The 22,892-nt window shown below is 35.7% G+C and overlaps 2 protein-coding genes across 4 annotated transcripts in view; one reads left to right on the top strand and one right to left on the bottom strand.

The window, feature by feature from the left end:
* LOC115432711 (rho GTPase-activating protein 7) overlaps positions 1-1,908 on the top strand; it is a 356,226-nt gene extending 354,318 nt beyond the window's left edge. For 2 of the 3 annotated variants that reach the window (XM_030153641.1, XM_030153642.1), the window contains exon 17: positions 1,206-1,745. In XM_030153641.1, the coding sequence (XP_030009501.1) occupies positions 1,206-1,314 (109 nt within the window). In that variant the 3' untranslated portion in view covers positions 1,315-1,745. Of the gene's footprint in view, positions 1-1,205; positions 1,826-1,856 lie in introns of those variants that run through there. The other variant, XR_003937231.1, reaches the window with a different exon arrangement.
* Positions 1,909-21,307: 19,399 nt separating this feature from the next.
* rars1 (arginyl-tRNA synthetase 1) overlaps positions 21,308-22,892 on the bottom strand; it is a 66,067-nt gene continuing 64,482 nt past the window's right edge. The window contains exon 15 of the mRNA XM_030154794.1: positions 21,308-21,562. Coding sequence (XP_030010654.1) covers positions 21,453-21,562 — 110 coding nt within the window. The 3' untranslated portion in view covers positions 21,308-21,452. The remainder of the gene's footprint in view (positions 21,563-22,892) is intronic.

Genomic DNA, 22,892 nt, shown 5'->3' with positions numbered 1-22,892 from the left:
ATTTGTCTCTCACATGTCTAACTGTTATTGTTGTAATGTACTCATTTATGAACTGTTTGACCCTGATTAACCCTCAAGGATCAGGCTGCATTTGTAAATAAGAATCTGTTCCTAACCCTCCGGTATCTCGTCCAGCAAGGCCCTCTCTAAGCACCAAGTGTGCCTTTTTGGCACACTTGCGGAATAATGTCAAAAAATTTTTCATACAGTTTGTTTTTAGTTCTTTTACACTTTTTTCCCATTTCATCAACTTGAGCTGTAAATAAAAAATATCAAATACTCAATAATTGTCACATTTTCTAACCCTTTAAATGCCATATTTGTATTGTAAACAAACCATTTTTTTGGATGCAAAAAAACACAAAAAAAAATTAATTTTTTACAATATACTACATAAAAAGTGGATCACATATTATTTGATTTTTGCAGCCTGGCATCTGTCAATGATTAACTCCAACATTGGTTAATTTGCATTATTATTTTTGGCGCTAGGTCAAATGTTCAAAAATACTAGCATTTGTCACCAAGTGTGCGTAAAATGCACACCTATAAATCAAACTATTAAATATTATATATTGAGTTATTTTTCTGCTCTAATTTGATTTTGTTTTTGTAAATCAAGCTCAGCCCTAATCATACTTGTCAAATGGAAGAAATAGTGCGTTTTTGGCACACTTGGGAGACAGATGCTAGTCTTGTAATTTTCTTTTGTTTACAATGTGCAAATTTTAGTTGGTGGCCAGAATTTTAAAGATCATGCAAAAATGAACAACTTTTGAATTCTAACCTTATTTAAATTGTGAAAAATAATATGAAGTTTTTTAACACGAAGTACAAAGTGTGCCTAAAAGGCGCACCCAGATACCAGAGGGTTAATTGCTTGCCTGGGTAAATAAAGGTTGAATAAATAAAAATAAATAAATAAGTAATGACAACTCTAAATTGTGCCCACAAGTAAAATTACATGAAATTTGTAAATTCTACAAACAAAATCCACATTTGAGGCTTTCTTTACTGTAATAACTCCTTTTTGCAACACAATACTCCATCAGAGTCTCCACTACATGTACGAATCTGGATGGAAATAGACTTTGAAGGACTGATGGACTGACTCCTGAAGTAAAAGGGTTCAACTGTCTTCATTGTGACGACATCTAAAAACATTCATAGGTTTTCTGACCTTTTTCTTCCGTTGTGTCTTGCAGGGGTCGGTCCAACGACTGGCACAGTAAAGTGAGCGGACATCTCCTGGCCTCCGGTCTGCTGTCCATCAGAGACTCCTTTAAAGCCGAACACAGAGAGACAAAGATCTGAGTCCACGTACAGACGGACTCGCATTTGCACTAACGTGGAAAACTCACCCTGAACTTCACGTCTGGTCGGACTAGGTTTATTTTCAGAAAATGGACTCCGGCATGGCTTTCACTTTGGACTTGGTGTTGAGTTGTAGAAGTGAAACTCGTGGCCCAGAGCAGAGAAGGTGACCTGACGCTGAGGCCTCCACTAAATCATCGGCGTCTCTTTTAGATTTTACTGTTCGCTCTCAGCTTTTGTCAGTGACCTTGCGAGTTGCCAGCAGCACCTCTGCACATCCTGCTGAGTCTGTAACGCTTCACGCCCAAGTCCACAAAAGAATGCAAACGATGGGGGGCTTTGAAAAAGGACGTTTTGACACCAATGTTAAAAAAAAAAAAAATTACAATCTATGCCTCCTACAGGGGGAAAGGTTGGAAAGTGGATGAAAACGATCAAGACTGGACCAGAAGTATTAAAGTTAATGAAAACAAAATTAATCTAAAAAACATAAAGAAAAAACAATGAAGAGGTGTAGAAGCTTATTTTGGATGTGTTAAAAGACAACATAAGACAAGAAATTAAACCAAGCTGAGCAAAGTTAACAATAAACTCCTGAAAAAACTTACAAAACTAGTGTCGGCTGAAGCTGCATCTTCTAAGTCCGCACTGCAAAAAATTAAATCTTACCAAGTGTATTTTTCTCATTTCTAGTGAAAATATTTCATCACACTTAAAATAAGACATAATCACCTGAAGAGTAACTTTTCAGTGAGATATAAGAATTTATTTCTGGACAATAGATCTTGAAATTTTTTTGCTTAACCCTCCAGTATCCGGGTGCGCTTTTTAGGCACACTCTGCACTTCGTGTTAAAAAACTTCATATTATTTTTCACAATTTAAATAAGGTTAGAATTCAAAAATTGTTCATTTGTACATGATCTTTAAAATTCTGGCCACCAACTAAAATTTGGACGTTGTAAACAAAAGAAAATTACAAGGCTAGCATCTGTCTCCCAAGTGTGCCTAAAACGCACTATTTCTTCCATTATAACCACTGTTTTTGACCCGTAAGCCATTAAGGCATAAATCCTGCTTTTACTGATATCTGGACTTCATTTGAGAGGTGAGGGTCTAAATTAATTTATTAACGTTGTTAATGTTGCTGTTAATCATTGACATATGCCAGGCTGCAAAAATCTAATAATATATAATCCAATATTTATGTAGCATTTTGAAAAAAAAAAAAAACCCAAAAAACATATTTTGTGTTTTTTGGATCAAAAAATGTCGTGACATCATGATGAAAAGAGATCATTTAAAAGGTTAAAAAAATCTAAAATGAATGATTATTTGATATGTATGATTAGGGCTGACCTTGATTTACAAAAATAAAATCAAATTAGAGCAGAAAAATAAATCCATATATAATATTTAATAGTTTGATTTATAGGTGTGCATTTTACACACACTTGGTGACAGATGCTAGTATTTTTGAACATTTGACCTAGCGCCAAAAATAATAATGCAAATTAACCGATGTTGGAGTTAATCATTGACATATGCCAGGCTGCAAAAAACAAATAATATGTGATCCACTTTTTATGCAGTGTATTGAAAAAATAATAATTTTTTGTGTTTTTTGCATCCAAAAAAATGGTTTGTTTACATTACAAACACGGCATTTAAAAGGGTTAAAAATGTGACAATTATTGAGTATTTGGTATTTTTATTTTCGGCTCAAGTTGATGAAATAGAAAAAATGCGTAAAAGAATTAAAAACAAACTGTATGAAAATTTTTTTTGACATTATTCCACAAGTGTGCCAAAAAGGCACACTTGGTGCTTAGTAAGGGCCTTGCTGGACGGGATAGCGGAGGGTTAATTCAAGATTTTTTTTTTTTTTTTTACTTAATTCAAACAAAAAAATCTGCCAATGGAACAAATGAAAATGATCTTGGTAAGATTTCTTGAAATAAGATTTTCCAGATCTATTGTCTAAAAATCAGTTCTTATATCTCACTGAAAAGTTCCTCTTTAGGTGATTATGTCTTATTTTAAGTTTGATGAGATATTTTGACTAGAAATGAGAAAAACACACTTGGTAAGATTTAGATTTTTGGCAGTGTGCCACAGATAAAACACTAAGTATGGGAACTAATCTGTTGTATTTGACTTAAATCAGTGAATTTAGCTCCTTCTGAACCTGAAACAGTACCTCATCAAAGACTAAAGTAATGATAAATAGCTTTATTGACTGTTTGGATCTGAAAATTTTGACGACATCAGACTTAACAACTCTCTCACTCTGATCAGTTTACAACATTTGGTTCATGTAGGTCAAACCAAAAGCAGGATTTATTCTGTTCGACATTGTTTTCGTTGAGCCATTTTTGCCAAAACCATGGCTACAACCCAAAGTACATCACTCTGTGGCTACTTGTGATTGATTCTTAAGGAAATTCAGAGCAGTCTATGGCCTTCATTCCAGACAGTGGCCTCATTTCCTTGTCATTTCCGTCCATTAAAAACAATGAAGAAGGTAACAAAAACTAACTACCTGGAATGAAAAACAAACTGAGGAACACTGACAGATTGAACACCTCTGGGCCAGGTTTGAAATCCACATTGACAGCTGCTTCTTTGGGGTTAAAGACTCTGTGTCAGACATTTTCACCTGCAGCAGAAAGAAAACAGAGGGAAGCGTATGTCAGTAGACCACAGGAAACAAAGACTCTGAAACATCAGGAAACAGACGTCTGGCATGGGCAGAGAGAGGACGACAACCCGACAAACAGGAGAGCGGCTCCAATCGCAGCGTGTGCTTCGTCTAAACTTTGATTCCCTTTCATTTTCGACAGTTTGTTGTATAAAACAAAAGGCAGATGAACTGAACTGAACTGAACCGCTGAGGTGATCTGAAGGAGGCTGAGTGGGAACGAAACCCCGCTGAGAAGCTGTTTTCTTTGCACGAGAGCAGCTGTGATGTCACGGATCATCCTCGGCCTCTGATTGGTCAGTGTTCCTCGGACCTGCTCTCCAAATCCACGTTCATGTTTTGGCGCTTCTAAGGCGAGTGATAGCTACCTCTCCACGGGACGCCGCTGCAGTGGCGTGACTTTGAAGCGTGACAGAGGACAATGCGCCGAGTGCTTCCCGGCTCTGTGACGGATATCCAAGCAGACAGCTTCCTGAAATGTTAATGTCTGTATTTATTCTCCTCTGTCAGAATCCAAACGCCCACGTGTCTCTGAGCTTGTACAGTCAGACCAACTGTGGCGTTCCTTTCACTGGGTTGCACGAACAAGGATCCATTTAATCTTATCAAAGTTTAGTAAAATACAGTTTTAAAAAAAATTACACCGGGATAAAAGTTTCAGAATTAAACTAGTTTTGGAAATTAACCCATAAAGACCCAAACAGCCACTGAACTACTGATTTAAACTGTTGAATACCTGCTGATCCACTAATCCTATCAATACACGTAAAGAATTAGTGTAAAATACAGTTTGTCGTCTTTTCATGGTCCATTTGGACGTTCAGAGGCTCTGTAGTTACCAAGGAAACATCTTCTACAACGCTGATTCACCAGTAAAACCCTTGGAGTTGGATCAATGACAGTGGAGGCACACATTTGTTTTTATGTTAAGTTATTGATAGAATTACTGAAAAAGTCATTTTATCTTCAGTTTTCTCTGTTTTGATATAATAACATTGAATTTACTCTGAGTTTTCGTGAATAGCTACAATAAATATAGGAAAATACAGTGAAAAAATGCAAAACACAGAGGATAATATTAAAATAAATGGGGATAAATCACTAATGAAAGGTTAAATAGAGAGGAAAAATCATTTGGAACTGACATAAAAGTAGCACTGGGTCTTTATGGGTTAATAAGTAAAAACTAATTTAGTAAGTCTAGTGTAATAGAGGGTTATGATTATTGTTACTCTGCGAAGTGTAAGTTTAAAGTTAGATATGTAGAAGTGAAAGTTAGATATAAACAGTTAAAAAAAATTGTATTTATATGAATAGAGCCAAAGTCCCACTCCTTCTACGGGTCCTTATTTCAAGAAAAAAAAAATTGTAATAAAGTCAATAAAGAGAAATAAGTAATTTTTTGACAGTGTTTGAATAATAGCGTCCTTTACACAAATGATATCTGTCATTTTACAAGTGCAGAAAGTTGCAGTTTGTGGTACAATTCTGAAAATAAGTAAATATAAAGACTACACACCTGAAAGTGATGGAAGTGTAGAAATGAGGACAGGATGAAAAATATTACTTGCCTCACTCCACTGACCGCTGTTGATATTTCTTTTAAAGTTTGGATCCATGGGACACAACAGAAGGGGTCGGACATCAGCTCTGTATAGAACAGAAGAAGCATTAAAATCCAATAAAATTATCACATCACAGAAGTTATTAAAAAAAAAAAAAAAAAATACAATTACCTTCTAAGCTATAATGTAAATATGTACAGTAAAACCATTACAGGTTAGTAATCAAAGAAAAGTATTATCACCACCCCAGACAATTAAGATGCACTTGTTTTAACTGACTTTTAGTGCCTCTTATGCTTCTATTTAATTGGAATATATTCAAAATACTGTTAAAATTGATGCTGAATTATAGTAAAACACTGGACGAGAAGATACGACTCATTTTATTCGATTTTAGTGCTTCGCTATTCAGTATTTATATCAGTGGTTTTATTTAATTTTTTAAAAATCCTGTTTATCAATGTGAGATTTTTGCGAAAATTAAGTTCATATTTTTTCTGGAGCGAATTTAATGCACTTCTGTAGAGCGAGATGCATATTAGAATAAATAAGTAAAACCTCGTTTGCATGCTATAGTAAGTCTGATTTGATGGAGGGTTATGGTTACTGTGACTTTAAGTGTAAATTTAACCCTTTCATGCATGAATTACACTGGGTTACAAAAAAATGTTTTTTGCAAGTTGTCTAGGTTTTTTCAACTGAATTAGGACCATTTTGCACCGCTAAATCCAAAAATGACATCTGTTTTTTTTTCCAATCAGGTCAGGTTTTTTTGCTAATTTGATTTTGAAAAATTTGATCTTCTCACAAAATTGATTACATTTTTGTGACTTTATCAGTTGATTTTTTTATATGGTTCTCACCCAAAATAGGTTTTAAGAGAAAAAAAATCATTTGATCACTTGATTCCTGTTAGGTACAATGGTGTATTCAGCGCAGATGTAGCAGAATACATCAGGCTTATTTTTGCAAGATCTTCAAGTCGAAGCCATTTCATTCACCTGTAATATTAAAAAAAAAAACATGAATCATAAATTGGCAAAAGTAAAATCTTCAGAACTCGTTTATTGCAAGAAATATGAAAGAATTTTGTATCATATGATGTGAAAATGCCCATAAATGTAAGCAAAAATGTTAAAAAGCCAATATGTAGCATAGTTCAGAAAGTTGACCTGATTGAGCAAAATTAATGTGATTTTTGGATTCAGCACACCAAAATTATCCTAAATCAGCTCAAAAAACTTAAACACTAAATTTGTTGTTGACCAGTGTTATGAAAACCTTAATCAAGATTTTTTTACCGGAGTGTTTTTATTCCTCTTTAGCCATGAAAAAAAAACCCAAAACAATATGATGGATTTTTTATACATCTATTTAATCACGGAGTTACAAAAATGTCCACTCAGCTGGACACCATGCGTTTAATTGTAGAAGCAAAGAAACATGTATTTACTGATATACTATTTGAAAACTATGAAATAAAAACATTTTTAATGCTGCTAATCTAATGTTTTCTCACATTTTAACCTACCTGCATGGAGATAATAGGCAAAAAAACCCAAAACTTTTTGTTTAGAAAAAAAACAAAAACTGTTATAGTCTAGTAACAATTAGCTTTTTTTTTTTTACACTCAAACATGTTAGTGCAGATCAGGTTTATCTAGAACAGCAAAGTTACAGACATGGTATGAATTGCAGTGTATGGGATGATGCACAAAACAACAAATCCATTAACCCTTTCATGCACAGTGGTCACTCCAGTGGACAGTTCTTCTGCAGCTGTTCTCTTGTATATTCACAGGTTTTGTTGTTTTAGTTCCATATCAGCCAACACAGTGGACACTTATGCATCATCTCATACACTGACATTCAGACCATTACTGTAACGTTGCTGCTCATGATAAACCTGATCTGCACTAACATGTTTTAGTGTAAATTAATTGCTAATTGTTATTAGACTGTAATTAACAGTTTTCTGAAACAAAAAGTTTTTTTTTTTTGTTTTTTTTTATATATATATCCTCCTGAGACCCAGTAATGCATTTTGTCCTCTGTAGGGGACAAAAATTTGACAGTTTAACTTAAAAAATACTGTCCATTGCAAAGGACATTCCATTAAAAAAAAATCAATCAATAAATATATATACTTTTTTTTTTTTTTAATGTGTCTGAAAAAACTGTTGCATTATGCAGTTTCCAATCAAGATAATCTTTTAGTGTAAAAAAGCTAAAATTGTCAATTTCCTGGGTCTCAGGAGGATATTATCTCCATGAAATGAGTAATAACTAGTATTTGAGTAGGATCAAATGTGAGAAAACATCAGATTAGCGGCATTAAAAATGTTTTTACTTCATCGTTTTCACACAGTATATCACTTTCTGATGATGACTTTTAAATACATGTTTCTTTACTTCAAAAATTAAACACATGGTGTCCATCTGAGTGGACATTTTTGTGACTCCACGAAAAATAGGTTCATAAAAAAAAAAAAAAAAATCAATTGCACTGTTTTTTTCATGCCTAAAGAGGAATAAAAACACTCAAGAAAAAAAATATTGACTAAGGTTCTCATAATTCATGCATGAAAGGGTTAATGTACAAGAAAACACCTTTGATCAGCTGACCAATATTCATGAAAGGGTTAAAAGTTAGTCCAGGATCAAATCGAGTTAGATTTAATGTGAAACTGTTAAAATTACTGTTAATTTACTTTAATCTTTCATAATTTAGTAATAATTTTAAAGTTTCCTGCAACCAGTTGTCAACTAGATGAATTTGAAAACAATTTTAATAATGATTGATCAGTTTAGTCTGAATGTTTTTGGGTCATAAACTTAGGAACCAAATGAGGCATTCAATGAACTCCGGAAAAAGAAAGAAAATATTAATCGGGTTGAAAAACAATTAGCTTCAACTCGAATATTTATTTCGTTTTTAAAGATTAGTCCTTGTTGGTACAACCCAGCGTATTATTCTACTTGTGAATACCTGTAAATATTCAGAAAATGTCTAATGTATCCATCAAATGATTTACCTACGAATCTTTATATCCAGATCTGTTTATTTAATTTGGAGTTTTCTTATCTGTGTGTGTGAAATCTAAATTTACCAGTGCCGAAGACAGAATTAAAGTGTTTATTTCTCCGTGAAACTGTCTGCAGCAGTATTTTCCTCGTCTTGGAACAGATTAGCGGCTGTAATTTCAGAAAAAAAAAAAAAAAAAAAGGAGGAGGCAGGAGGCGCCTTGAACGCAACGTGATGCACCGAAGCACGAGCGATTAATAAACAAACTTGGCAGTGGTCTCGCGCGGCAGATTCCAACGTTTTCACCTTATGCTTCTTTTGTGCCCACGACACCCACTCGTGTGTGATTTGCATAAAACACATTTCCATATCTGATTGAATCATCTCAGATCAGATCACTAAGTCGCTGATAAACACTCGAAGCCAGAGACAAAATGGTAAAAAAGGTAAATATATTTGCCATGGCCGGGACATCGTGCCTCGTCTAAACAGGATTTTAAGGAAGAGGAATAATTTATGCAAATTACAAATAACAGAAGCACAGAAGAGCCTGGAGCTAGTTTTAATTTCTGTACAAGTCTGTTCCTTCCATATGGAGGAAAACTTTACAACACCTGAACTTCGGATGAACTCAGAGTCAGAGGTTGAATTCCCAGCTACACATACCTGGACACTGAATAAGCACCACTAAACACTGAAAACCCAACCATATGTACAATGGTGGAGTCCAGGGTCTACGCCAGTATACCAACTTATTTTTCTGTGGGGGCCCAGAGGTGCAACAGCCCCAAAAATTATCCACTGTAAGAAAAAAACAGAGAACAGCCCCAAAAATTATCCACTAGAAGAAAAAAAAGAGAACAGCCCCAAAAATTATCCACTAGAAGAAAAAAAAGAGAACAGCCCCAAAAATTATCCACTAGAAGAAAAAAAAGAGAACAGCCCCAAAAATTATCCACTAGAAGAAAAAAAGAACAGCCCCAAAAATTATCCACTAGAAGAAAAACGACAACAGCCCCAAAAATTATCCACTAGAAGAAAAAAAAGAGAACAGCCCCAAAAATTATCCACTAGAAGAAAAAAAGAACAGCCCCAAAAATTATCCACTAGAAGAAAAAAAAGAGAACAGCCCCAAAAATTATCCACTAGAAGAAAAAAAAGAGAACAGCCCCAAAAATTATCCACTAGAAGAAAAAAAGAACAGCCCCAAAAATTATCCACTAGAAGAAAAAAAGAACAGCCCCAAAAATTATCCACTAGAAGAAAAAAGAGAACAGCCCCAAAAATTATCCACTAGAAGAAAAAAAGAACAGCCCCAAAAATTATCCACTAGAAGAAAAAAAAGAGAACAGCCCCAAAAATTATCCACTAGAAGAAAAAAAGAGAACAGCCAAAAAAATTATCCACTATAAGAAAAGAAAGAGAACAGCCCCAAAATTATCCACTAGAAGAAAAAAAAAAGAGAACAGCCAAAAAAATTATCCACTATAAGAAAAGAAAGAGAACAGCCCCAACTAGAAGCACTCGGAGAGCGCAGACCTCCGCCAAGGCTGATCAGTGCCCCCCCCCCCCATGGGCCCCCCCACCCCCGATCACCACCAAAATTTAATCATTTCTTCCTTATCCCATTTCCAACAAACCCTGAAAATTTCATCCAATTCTGTCCATAACTTTTTGAGTTATGTTGCACACTAACGGACAAACAAACAAACAAACCCTGGCAAAAACATAACCTCCTTGGCGGAGGTAAAAATGATCCACTACAAGAAAAAAAAAAAAGAGAACAGCCCAAAAAATTATCCACTATAAGAAAAAAAAAGCAGCCCAAAAAATTATCCACTATAAGAAAAAAAAAAAGAGAACAGCCCAAAAAATTATCCACTACAAGAACAAAAAGAGAACAGCCCAAAAAATTATCCACTATAAGAAAAAAAAAGAGAACAGCCCAAAAAATTATCCAGTAGAAGAAAAAAGAGAACAGCCCAAAAAAATTATCTACTATAGGAAAAAAAAGAGAAAAGCCCAAAAAATTATCCACTATAACAAAAAAGAAAAGCCCAAAAAATAATCCAGTAGAAAGAAAAAAGAGAAAAGCCCAAAAAATTATCCACTATAACAAAAAAAGAAAAGCCCAAAAAATTATCCACTATAACAAAAAAAGAAAAGCCCAAAAAATAATCCAGTAGAAAGAAAAAAGAGAAAAGCCCAAAAAATTATCCACTACAAGAAAAAAAGAGAACAGCCCAAAAAATTATCCACTATAAGAAAAAAAGGAACAGCCCAAAAAATAATCCACCAGAAGAAAAAAGACAACAGCCCAAAAAATTATCCACTAGAAGAAAAAAAAAAACAGAACAGCCCAAAAAATTATCCACTAGAAGAAAAAAGAGAACCCAAAAAATTATCCACTACAAGAAAAAAAGAGAACAGCCCAAAAAATTATCCACTATAAGAAAAAAGAGAACAGCCCCAAAAAAATTATCCACTATAAGAAAAAAGAGAACAGCCAAAAAATATTATCTACTATAAGAAAAAAAAGAGAACAGCCCAAAAAATTGTCCACTATAAGAAAAATAAGAACAGCCCAAAAAATTATCCACTATAAGAAAAAAAAAAGAGAGTAGCCCAAAATCTTATCTACTTTTCTACAGCCTTCCCCATGCGGTCAAGTCAAATTATGCGGCCGTGAAAGAGAAGATGGGATCGGCTTTTAATAATGATAATAAATATTAATGGATTGGATTTTATATAGTGCTTTTCTAGACACCCAAAGCGCTTTACATTATTATCCATTATTCATTCACTCTCACATCCTCCCTCTGGTGGTGGTAAACTACATCTGTAGCCACAGCTGTCCTGGGGCAGACTGACAGAGGCGTGGCTGCCACGGTGGTGGGAGGGGCTGCCACGGCCCCTCCCACCACCACCAAACATTCATACACCAGTGTGAGTGGCACTGGAGGCGGGAGGAAGTGTCTTGCCCAAGGACACAACAGACAGACTAGGATACAGCGGGATTCGAACCGCCAACCCTTCAGTTATTGGACGACCCGCTCTACCACCTGAGCCATGGCCGCCCCCCTTTTGGGCAGAGACAGTTAACGGACCGTTTTAGAGCGAACATTTCGGCTCTTTCACGAGTTCCGGGGCAGAACCTGGAGGTGTACGGCTGGTGTGAACCGGCTGGAGCTGGTACTGGTGTTTCTGCCTCTGAGTTGTGCATGCATCACTGTTGTTAGTAAACATGTAAACTCATCTATGGGGCCTTTATCACCAGCAGACATACTCGCAAATAACAAAACACGCAAACACGAGTCCAAAGAAAAACACGATATAAAGCAACAGTTCTGACTTTCTGGATCCAGATAGCGTGCCTACCAATATGACGGTGTAAACAACAGTCACATGACCAGTGACGTCAGCTGTAAGTCTCTGAGTGGAAAGCTGCTAAACAATTGAGTCATAGCAAAAGTAATCTGTTACTGTAATGCATTAATTTTGTAACATGTTACTCCCAACACTGGTTATAATTTCAAGCACTTAAACTAAAATTCAAGCACCTTAAAAACACAAGATTGAATTTCAAGCATTTTCAAGGATTTCAAGCATTCGTACGAACCCTGATCATGGAAAAAAAAAAAAAAAAGACAATCCTGCCTTTGCATCAAATAACTATTCCTTCTTATTCCAGCAGAGAACATCCTGTGAGGTTAAAAAGCTACAGATTGTGTTCTCGTCAGTACACACAACATCTTTGACCCGAGTTAAAACTTCTGCAGAACTTGTGTAAATATTCAGATTTACCTCCACCCAGCAGCGCCATCAGGACATCAGAGTTCCTCCCTCAGAGGATGCTTCTTCTTTGGTCTCCACACGTGGCTTCTTCAAACCGCTCGGGCCTTTAAACCCGCCTCTGGAATCCACCGGAGGGCGTGAGGCGCCATCAGCGGAGGGACCCCCGCTGAGGCAGCGGATGGTCCGGGTTCTGCAGGTGCTACTGAAGACGCCTGGCAGGTATCATCCTCCTGGAGCGACTGTCAAAACACCTTTAACACCGTCAGGTACAGGCCCAAAAAAAAAAAAGTACCGTGAAAGCCTGATGAATGTTTCATGAAGCGGCTGTTTAGTCATTGCACTGCAACAATTTGAATCTTACCAAGTGTATTTTTCTCATTTCTCGTCCAAATATCTCATCACACTTAAAATAAGACATAATCACCTAAAGAGGAACTTTTCAGTGAAATATAAGAACTGATTTTTAGAAAATCTTATTTCAAGAAATCTTACCAAGATAATTTTCACTTGTTCCATTGGCAGATTTTTTACCTTGCTTGAATAAAGCCAAAATAATAATGATAATAATAATAATTTTTGAATTAAGCAAAAACAAAAAGAAAAAAACCCAGGGAATTAAACAAAAAAATCTTGAATTAAGCAAAAAATAAAACTCTTGGAGTTAGCAAAAAAATCTTGTATTAAGCAAAATAATCTTGAATTAAGTAAAAAAAAAAAAAAAAAAAAAAACTACCGAAAAAAATGGAGTTAAGTGAAAAAATCTTGAATTAAGCAAAAAAATTCTTGAATTAAGCAAAAAATATTGCATTAAGCAAAGTAATCTTGAATTAGGTAAAAAAAAAAAAAATTAAATTATGCAAAAAATCTTGAATTAAACAAAAAAAATCTTGAATTAAACAAAAAAAAAAATCTTGAATTAAGCAAAAAATCTTGAATTAGGCAAAAAAAATCTTGAAGGAAAAAAACTTGAAGTAAGCCAAAAAATCTTGAATTAAGTGGAAAAAATCTTGAATTAAAACAAAATTCTTGAATTAAGCAAAAACAATCTTGAATTAAGAAAAAAAAAAATCTTGAATTAAGCAAAAAATCTTGAACGAAGCAAAACAATCTTGAATTAAGCAAAAAAAAAAATCTTGCAGCAAAAAAAAATCTTAAATCAAAGAAAAAAACTTGAGTTAAGTGGAAAAAAATCGTGAATTAAGCCAAAAAATCTTGAAGTAGGCAAAAAAAAAATCTTGAATTACACGAACAGGTGAAAATGATCTTGGTAAGATTTCTTGAAATCAGATTTTCCAGATCTATTGTCTATAAATCGGTTCTTATATCTCACTGAAAGTTTCCTCTTCAGGTGATTCTGTCTTATTTTAAGTGTAATGAGATATTTGGACAGAAATGAGAAAAAGACACTTGGTTAGGTTCAGATGTTTTTTAGTGTGCATCACCTTAGAGCAGACGAAGGCCTCAGACAAACCAAATGATGGGAGACGCCTGGAAAGCAGAGCAGTAGATGTTTCATAGGTTTCAAAGATGGTTGGTGCTTACAACCTTATACAACGTACAACGCTTATATCTATAGAAGTGTACGACTGCAGCCTCCACAATTACACCTTCACACGCCTCCTGGCTGCGATGTATAATTAACTTCGTCAAATGGGTTTGTTTGCTTTGCACTCCCCGACTGCAAACAAAGCCCGCTAACTCACACGAGTCGTGTCATGGAAGGCGAAGGCTGTAATTGTCGTTATCTAAAAAGCAGCTCCGGTCCTGACGAGTCTGTACGGCAGGAGGCGGACGCCGCGAAAGCAATTAGAGTTGAAAGTCATGCAAAATACTTCTCCTCGGCTAATGCTTAAAGCGCTTCTGTGCAGGATCCGTACGTGATTAAAGCATCTCAGACTTTCTCTTACTTCGCATTACGTGTGACTTTCAGCTCATTCCTTCACGTTAGCGCCGCTCGGTCCAAAATTATTCACATCTATTCAGCATAAACCGCTGCATTAAAAAGGATCTGTTTAATTTTCTAAAGCGTTTGGATATTAAGAGACCGACAGAACAAATGTAAGCAACAAGGACACAAACCGGACAGAAAATAAACTGACAAATGAACAAAAACTAACAAAGAGATGTAACGCAGGAAAAATACATAAATTAAAATAAAATCCCAACAATGACTAAACCAACAAGGAAAACAGCAGAAAAAAGCAACGAGGACACAAATCAGACAAATAAACAAAAACTAACAAACAGACATAACACAGGAAAAATAAAAAAATAAAAATAAAATCCCAACAACAGTAAATAAACCAACAAACAAAACAGCAGAAAAAAAGCAACGAGGACACAAACCAGACAGAAAATAAACTGACAAATAAACAAAGACTAACAAACAGACGTAACACAGGAAAAATAAATAAAAAATAAAATCCCAACAACAATGAATAAACCAACAAACAAAACAGCAGAAAAAAAGCAATGAGGACACAAACCAGACAGAAAATAAACTGACAAACAAAAACCGACAAACGGACATAACACAGGAAAAATAAATCAATACAAACATACATAAATAAATACATAAAAAACCAAACAAAACAGCAGAAAAAAACAACAACCAAGACACAAAGCAGCAAACAGACCAACAAATTCAATAAACAACAAAAAGACAAATCAACCAGCCAACAAACAAAAACATGAAATAAATAACAGACAAACCAACAAAGACACAAACCAGACAGAAAATAAACTAATAAACAAAAACCAACAGACAAACGGACATAACACAGGAAAAATAAATAAATAAATATGTAAATAAACTAACAAACAAAAAAGCAGAAAAAAACAACAAGACACAAAGCAGCAAACAGACCAACAAAGAGATCCCCAAATTAAATAAACAACAAAAAGATGAATCAACAAACAAAAAACATGGAAGAAATAACACAAACTAACAAACAGGCAAAACAATAACTTCACTAAAATACACAGAAACAAACCAACCAACCAACCAACAAAAAAAAAAAAAACCTAGCATACAAAAACAAATCAACCAACAAACCAAAAAAGAAAAAGCAGACAAACCAAGAAAAACACAAACCAAAAAACCATATATATAAACCAACAGAAAAAAATAAATAAATCAACAAACATGAGCAGAAGCAGACCAACAAAGGCACAAAGCAGCAAACGAACAAACAAAAAGATGAATCACCCAGCCGACAAACAAACAGACCAAGAAAACAAAAAACAAAGAAACAAAATCAAACCAACAAATAGACAAAAAAACAACAACTACCCAGCCAAAAAACTAATTAAAAACCCAATCAACTGATCGTCAAATCCATCAAACCAAACAAACAGACCAAACTCAGACGACAAACTAAAGCTTTCACATTTCAACTCCAGAATTCTCCTGTTTTTCTTTCACCTGTTGTTTACTTTGGACATCTGGAACTGTTACTTTAACACTATTAATGATGAAAACCTGCATCATGTGACCTTTCAGAAATAGTTCGAAGTTTCTGGAACAACTGTAGCTGGTTGGATCCAGGTACGTACAAAAAAAAAAAAAAAACAGGAACACAACACAAACTAAAAGACCAGATTTAAGAATAAGGACAGTTTGAGTTGTGAAGAAACTATGAAGGAACTAAATTTGAGCAGCCAGAGAAGAGTCCTTATCTGCGTTTACACCCAATCAAACAGATTCAAGTTTTAACACGTGTTCAGAGAACGCAAACCTCCGCCAAGCACCCCCAACGGTGTGCATGTGTGGATCGACTATTTCTTTTTAAACAGTTTCAGAGTTGTTCCATACAGCAGAAAAAGTTGAAGCTTGGTGCCAGTCATGTGTATGTCAAATTAGATTCAATTATTTGTTGAGTTATAATGAAAAATGTGTGGTAAATGGGATTTTCAATGTTAAATGTAAATGTCCACAGAGTCCACATTCCACAGTGGATGTGGACAATTTTGTGCCAGATACAAGATATTGGTCTAAGCCAGGGGTGTCCAAACTTTTTTTAAAGAGGGCCAGATCTGATAATGTGGAGATTGACAGGGGCCAGTTATCCCTTCGGACGTTTTTTAAACAGTAAAAATTACATATAAAAGCGATAATTTTAAAAACAACTTTATTTTCATTGTCAAAATATAATTTTTTTTAAATGGCAATGTAACCAAATCTAAGCCACTCAGGTGTGAACAAATTAAAAAAAAAAAAAAAAAAACATTTCTGCCTTCCTTTCACATCTGGAGTCAGATAACATAGAACAAACTGTATAGAGTATCTTAAACTTCCAAAAAGTTGATAAAAATCTTAACCCCACATTCATTTTAAACATGACTTATATGAGTAATCATTACTCATATTTTACTCAGTAATGTAAAGTCTGTTAACGTTTAAGATGAAAACATATGACTCTTACTCTTGTCTTTCACAAAATCATTCAGAAAGTAATATTTTGTGTCACATCTACAAGTACATAACACCAGCAGTTAGAGGCAACTAACCTGGCAACTTGGTAGCCTGCCTTGATGGTGAATTCATTGAACTCCCAGGTTCACATGAAGAGTCACTGTTGTGAGTTTAAAGCAGCTTGAATTTGCTTCACTTTTTCAGAACGCTCACTCCCTGCTAGCTTGTCGTATGCATTAGCATGTTTTGTCTGCTCGTGTCTCTTTACATTGAATTCCTTAAACAAGACAACAGTCTCTTGACAAATTAGGCAAACACAATCACCTCGATTTTCAGTGAAAAAAGTTTGTAATTCCCATCTCTCCTGGAAGCGGCGGCCCTCACTGTCAACTTCCGTTTTTTTAATTTACAGGCGCCATGGTTAGAAATTAGCGAAAATGGTTCATGGCAAAGTCACAGAGCCAGATAGAGTTAGAGTGGTGCTGCCACCATGAGGTGAAAGGAGAAACTGCATTTGGAACCTTTTATGATTCATGTACTCGGATCAACAGTCCAAGCGGGCCATAAAGAATACAGTATAAAACCGAAGCTGGGGGCCGTATAAAATCTGACCGCGGGCCGTGATTGGCCCCCGGGCCGGACTTTGGACATGCCTGGTCTAAGCTATGGGTGTATTAAATTGGAGGCTAATCGGAGTCGTTTTGAATTTTTTATGAATTTTCGAAAATTGCTCAATGACGAGAGATAGGAAAATGGTAGATTTTGTGACCTTGCTGTGACCTTGAACTTTGGCCTACTTGGCCTAAAATTTAATGGGTTGGTCCCAGGGCCTAGGCCTATGTGAGGGTAAAATTTGGTAAAGATGGTTGGAATAGTTTTCCCGTAAAGTTGCTAACAAACAAACACACAAAGCACAGTGATCACAATACCTCCTGGCAGAGGTAAAAATGGCTCATATGCAGGGATAACAGTATGTTGCAGGACATTGGATAAAAAATAACTTACCAAGTTTTCAAACAATGCAAAAAAATATATAATTTGGAAAAAAAGTTTTTTTTTTTTTTTTTTTTTTTTTTTTTTTTTTAGGTATTTACAATTACGACAATACCTTTCTTCAAACCTATTAACACTGTGTAATTCAGACACCAGTGAGATAATTCAACTACAGTCTACTGTCGTTATACCGCTAACTTCCGTTCACGGCCAAATTGGCGGTATAGCGAAAATGGCGTTACAACGGGTTGCGTCCATAATGTGCATGTCTTTACTATATGATGTCTATGCTGCCTCCGTTAACCCGTTCTAATTGCGTTTCTAAATAAATCTTGATTCTGTTATGTTGTAAGGGATCATTTAAAGTGGGGAAACATTTTAAGCATTATTATACCGTGTCGGGAAATGACACCCCATCATCTTGAGGCTTTGGCTTAATCCCACGTCCTCTTCCCGACATCCTGACCTACTGAGTGTTCTGCGATAAATGAACGGTGGCCGTTCCGTAGACCTACTTGTAGCTTGTCGCGATCAGCGTCTGGCGCGTTTGTTTCAGTGCATTGTTAAAATTTATGTGTACTCGATGGCAATCACGCTGGCGGTATAACGGTCGGGAAATCAATGGTATAAGTGTTGTTTGTGCATGGAACTGGGCTGGCGGATGGCGATAGGTGGAAATGGCGGTAGCTAATGGAATAATGCATTGGGGATTTTTGTGCAATGGTTTTGGTCGGCGGTGAGTGAAAATGGCGGTATAACGGCGGGCGGTTTAACGAGAGTAGACTGTAGTTTCACAAGATTACTCCAAACAATGTACGTCTACTATTTCTAAATTCTATCAAGGCTTGTTGAAAAGCAAAGGAAACTCAACAGATTATATTAAAAAAAATGGGAGAAAAGAAAAAAATAAGGGAAAAAAAAGGAAAAAATTAGAAAAAAAAAAGGGGAAAAAAAGAATAAGGGGGCGACACGGTGGTGCAGTGGTTAGCACTTGTGCCTCAGCGCAAGAAGGTCCTGGGTTCGATTCCAACACCAGTCGACGGGGGGTGGGACCTTTCTGTGTGGAGTTTGCATGTTCTCCCGTGTCTGCGTGGGTTCTCTCCAGGTACTCCGGCTTCCTCCCACCATCCAAACACATGCACTGACAGGTTAAGTGGTTAATCTAAATTGCCCATAGGTGTGAATGTGAGAGTGATTGTTTGTCTCTGTATGTTCAGGCCTGTGATGAACTGGCGACTTGTCCAGGGTGTACCCCGCCTTTGCCCTTATGTAGCTGGGATAGGCTCCAAGTGACCCCCGTGACCCTAGTGAGGATAAAGCGGGTTCAGAAAATGAACGAATGAAATGAATGAAAAGAAAAAGGACAGTTTGCATTGAAACGGTGTGAACATAGTCACTGTTACAGCCTTTTTACACAGACTTTCGTTCCACATTTACATCTAAAAATGACATTTTGATGCATTTAGCTCTGCAGACAGTGGCAATAAATAAAACAGACATTATATAAACAAAATAGAATAAATATGTGTATACAAAACTGTGGTTTCAGTGATAAAAACAGTCAGTAGTGAAAGTCATGATCAATAATAGAAACTATTGGTCAAGTAAAAGGATTTATATTGCAGTTCCAGTTTTTTTTTTTTATTACACTGGGTTACAAAAAAATGTTTTTTGTAAGTTGTCCAGGTTTTTTCAGCTGAATTAGGACCATTTTGCACCGCTAAATCCAAAAATGACATGTTTTTCTCAGTCAAGTCAGGTTTTTTTTGCTAATTTGATTTTGAAAAATTTGATCTTCTCACAAAATTGATTACATTTTTGTGACTTTATCAGTTGATTTTTTTTACATAGTTCTCACCCAAAATAGGTTTTAAGAGAAAAAAAATCATTTTCTAACAGGATTCCTGTTAGGTACAATGGTGTATTCACCGCAGATGTAGCAGAATACATCAGGCTTATTTTTGCAAGATCTTCTAGTCGAAGCCATTTCATTCACCTGTAATATTAAAAAAAAAAACATGAATCATAAATTGGCAAAAGTAAAATCTTCAGAACTCGTTTATTGCAAGAAATATGAAAGAATTTTTTATCATATGATGTGAAAACGCCCATAAATGTAAGCAAAAATGTTAAAAAGCCAATATGTAGCATAGTTCAGAAAGTTGACCTGATTGAGCAAAATTAATGTGATTTTTGGATTCAGCACACCAAAATTATCCTAAATCAGCTCAAAAAACTTAAACAATAAATTTGTTGTTGACCAGTGTTATTATTTTTTAAATTTTATAGTTTGCTTTTGCACTATCCTTTCTGCATGTACACTTTTTTTTTCTTGCACTTTCTTCTGTTGCTGCCTCAACCGTTAAATTTCTACAATGTGGGATCAATAAAATCTAATAAAATCTAATCTAATATTGCACACTGGAACAGTCCTGGGTAGGGGGAGGGTGTGTGTGTGTGTGTGTGTGTGTGTGTGTGTGTGTGTGTGTGTGTGTGGGGGGGGGGTACAATTAAAAGGTACGCTGCAAAAAAAGAGCAAAAGCAAGATAAAAACACTAAGTCTGAGTGAAAAGTTACTCAAAACAAGTGAAATATCTGTTCATGCAGTAAGAGAATTTCACTGGACAAGTTTTGTTGAATTCAGATTACATCTAAAAATAAACCTGTCTACAAATGTACGAACACTTAAAAGAAGACATTAAGTCTTAAAACAAGATAAATTATCTCGGTAAGAACTAAATATTTTGCAGTTTAGTCTTTTTTGTCACTGAGCACAAATTCCACATTAATCTTTCTACACATTGTAACAGAAGCTTTGAGATGAACCGACACTTGCTCCTCCTTTTGTCTCCACGTTCAGACTTTAGAAAACCTAAACTGCTGTGCTTTTATTACTTTACCCTTTCTTTACTTCTGCTACTACAGCTTTAACTTTTTCATGAACACATTTTCGTCTTTTTTTCGAGCCAAAAGACAGAAGCAAAAATGTCGACCAAGTCTTTTAGTCACACAACTTTCACTGCTCGGTTTGCTGCATTTAGAACAGGGTTTGTACACATTTTTCAAGGAAATTCAAGCACTTTTAAGGGTCATTTTCAATTTTTTCTGTTCCTGATATTATGACAGTCAACATTAATCTATGTTTTTAGGAATATCTACATTAAATATAGGAAAAAAAAACAGATTTTCACCGAAAAAATAAAAAATACAGAGGATAATATTAGAATAAATGGTGATAAATCACTTAAGGAAGGTTAAACAGAGAAAGATTTGTTTGGGAACCGATATAAAAGTAACATCGGGTCTTTATGGATTAAACTAAAATTCAAACACTTTCCAGACCTTGCAAACACAACATTGAAATTCATGCATTTTCAAGGATTTGAAGCACCCGTATGAACCCTGGTAGAATTCTTGACAAAATGAAGATTATCTTTGAGTCATATCCAGTTGTAGTTCAGTCAATAGTAAAGATGTAAAATAAAGACCAAGACACCAGACTGATATTTTCATTTGGATCTTTAATAAAAAACATCCTTCATTTGATGGATGTCATGATAAACGTATGGATGTGAACCTTTACAGTCCTGTGAGCGTCCACAGTTTGGATTTGTAATATGAACTCTTATCTCCACGTCTGGTGACATCACATCCTCTGGACGGGGTTGATGCCGAGGATGTCGAAGCCTTTGGCCATGACGGTTGCCGTGGCGTCGCAGAGCAGCATCCTCCACATGTTCACCTTGACCACCTCACCTGCACCGACACAACATTAAGGTTATATGAACAGAGTGTTAACGCTGGAGAAGAAGTTTGAAAACTGACTCGGTTTCAGCTAGGGATGGGAATCGAGAACCGGTTCTTTTTGAGAACCGGATCCCAGTAGCTCGATTCCTTGGAATCGTTTGCCTGCCTGCTTAACGATTCTGTTTATCGATTCCGCCTTCGTTGCACATGCGCGATGACGTCAAACGTACGCTGCATTGTTTTGGTCAGAACGTAGCCAACATGGTGAAACGGTCTAAACAGACGACAGCAGGTCCACTGGAACACTGTCAGAGCTTCCATGTCTTCAAAAGGGTGGAATCCCTCCAATCTGCTCAAACATTCGTCCACAGCATGTGAATCATTTGATTCACTACTTAGCGGTGCTTGTGAATCTAGCGGCAGAGTAAACGCCAGGACGTCATCTGGGCCCAGTTCCGGTTCCGGTTCTGGTGTGGGCAACAAACATCGTATCCCCCAAATACAAGTTTCCGAAGGTAGGGGAAAGGAAATGAAGTGCACAACAACAGGAGACGGGCAGAGTCGAACCGGTTCCATGTATTAGAAATGTGGCAATAGAGGAATTAGTAAAGCATGTTTAGTTTCACTTTCACTGTACGCCCCCCCACCCACCTACCCACCCACCAAACCGGGCCTGGCGTCATCTGTTCTTATTATTTGTACATACTGTATATGTTCTATTTTCTGTGCAGATGGAAATATAAAAGACAGTTAATGCAAACACACCCGTTTGTACTCTTTTATTCCCTCACCCAATGACAATCGATAAGGAATTGGATCGATAAGCAAAATCGATGATGGAATCAGAATCGTTAAATTCTTATCGATTCCCATCCTTAGTTTCAGCTGTTCAGCGACTTTTCCGGTTGCACTAAAACTTTTGAGGCTTTATCTGCTTCCGTTGCTGCAAAAAAGCTGCACGTTTACATGTTTTCTGAAAAAAAAAGACAAAAAAAAGTAAATTACTACGGAAACATAGTGCATTCCCATGAAAAACTAAAAATCGGCTTTGTTTTTCTGAATTAACAAGAGAATTATCTCATAATTATGAAATAATTAAAACCCATGGAGATGGATCAGTGACAGAGGATGGATACACTTATTTTATGTTCAGTTAATCATATATTTTGCAGAAAAATTGATCTTTTTCTTCATTTTTCTCTGTTCTTAATATAAGAATGCTCTGAGCTTTAATGAACATCTACGTGATTAGTGAATGAAATATAGGAAAATACTGGATTTTCACTGAAAAATGCAAAATACAAAACATAATATTAGAGTAAATGGTGATAAATATTTT

This window comes from Sphaeramia orbicularis, chromosome 14, assembly GCF_902148855.1.
Source record: "Sphaeramia orbicularis chromosome 14, fSphaOr1.1, whole genome shotgun sequence".
NCBI lineage: Eukaryota > Metazoa > Chordata > Actinopteri > Kurtiformes > Apogonidae > Sphaeramia > Sphaeramia orbicularis.
The sequence above is the reverse complement of the archived record's forward strand: the minus strand, read 5'-3'. Positions and strand labels throughout refer to the sequence as shown.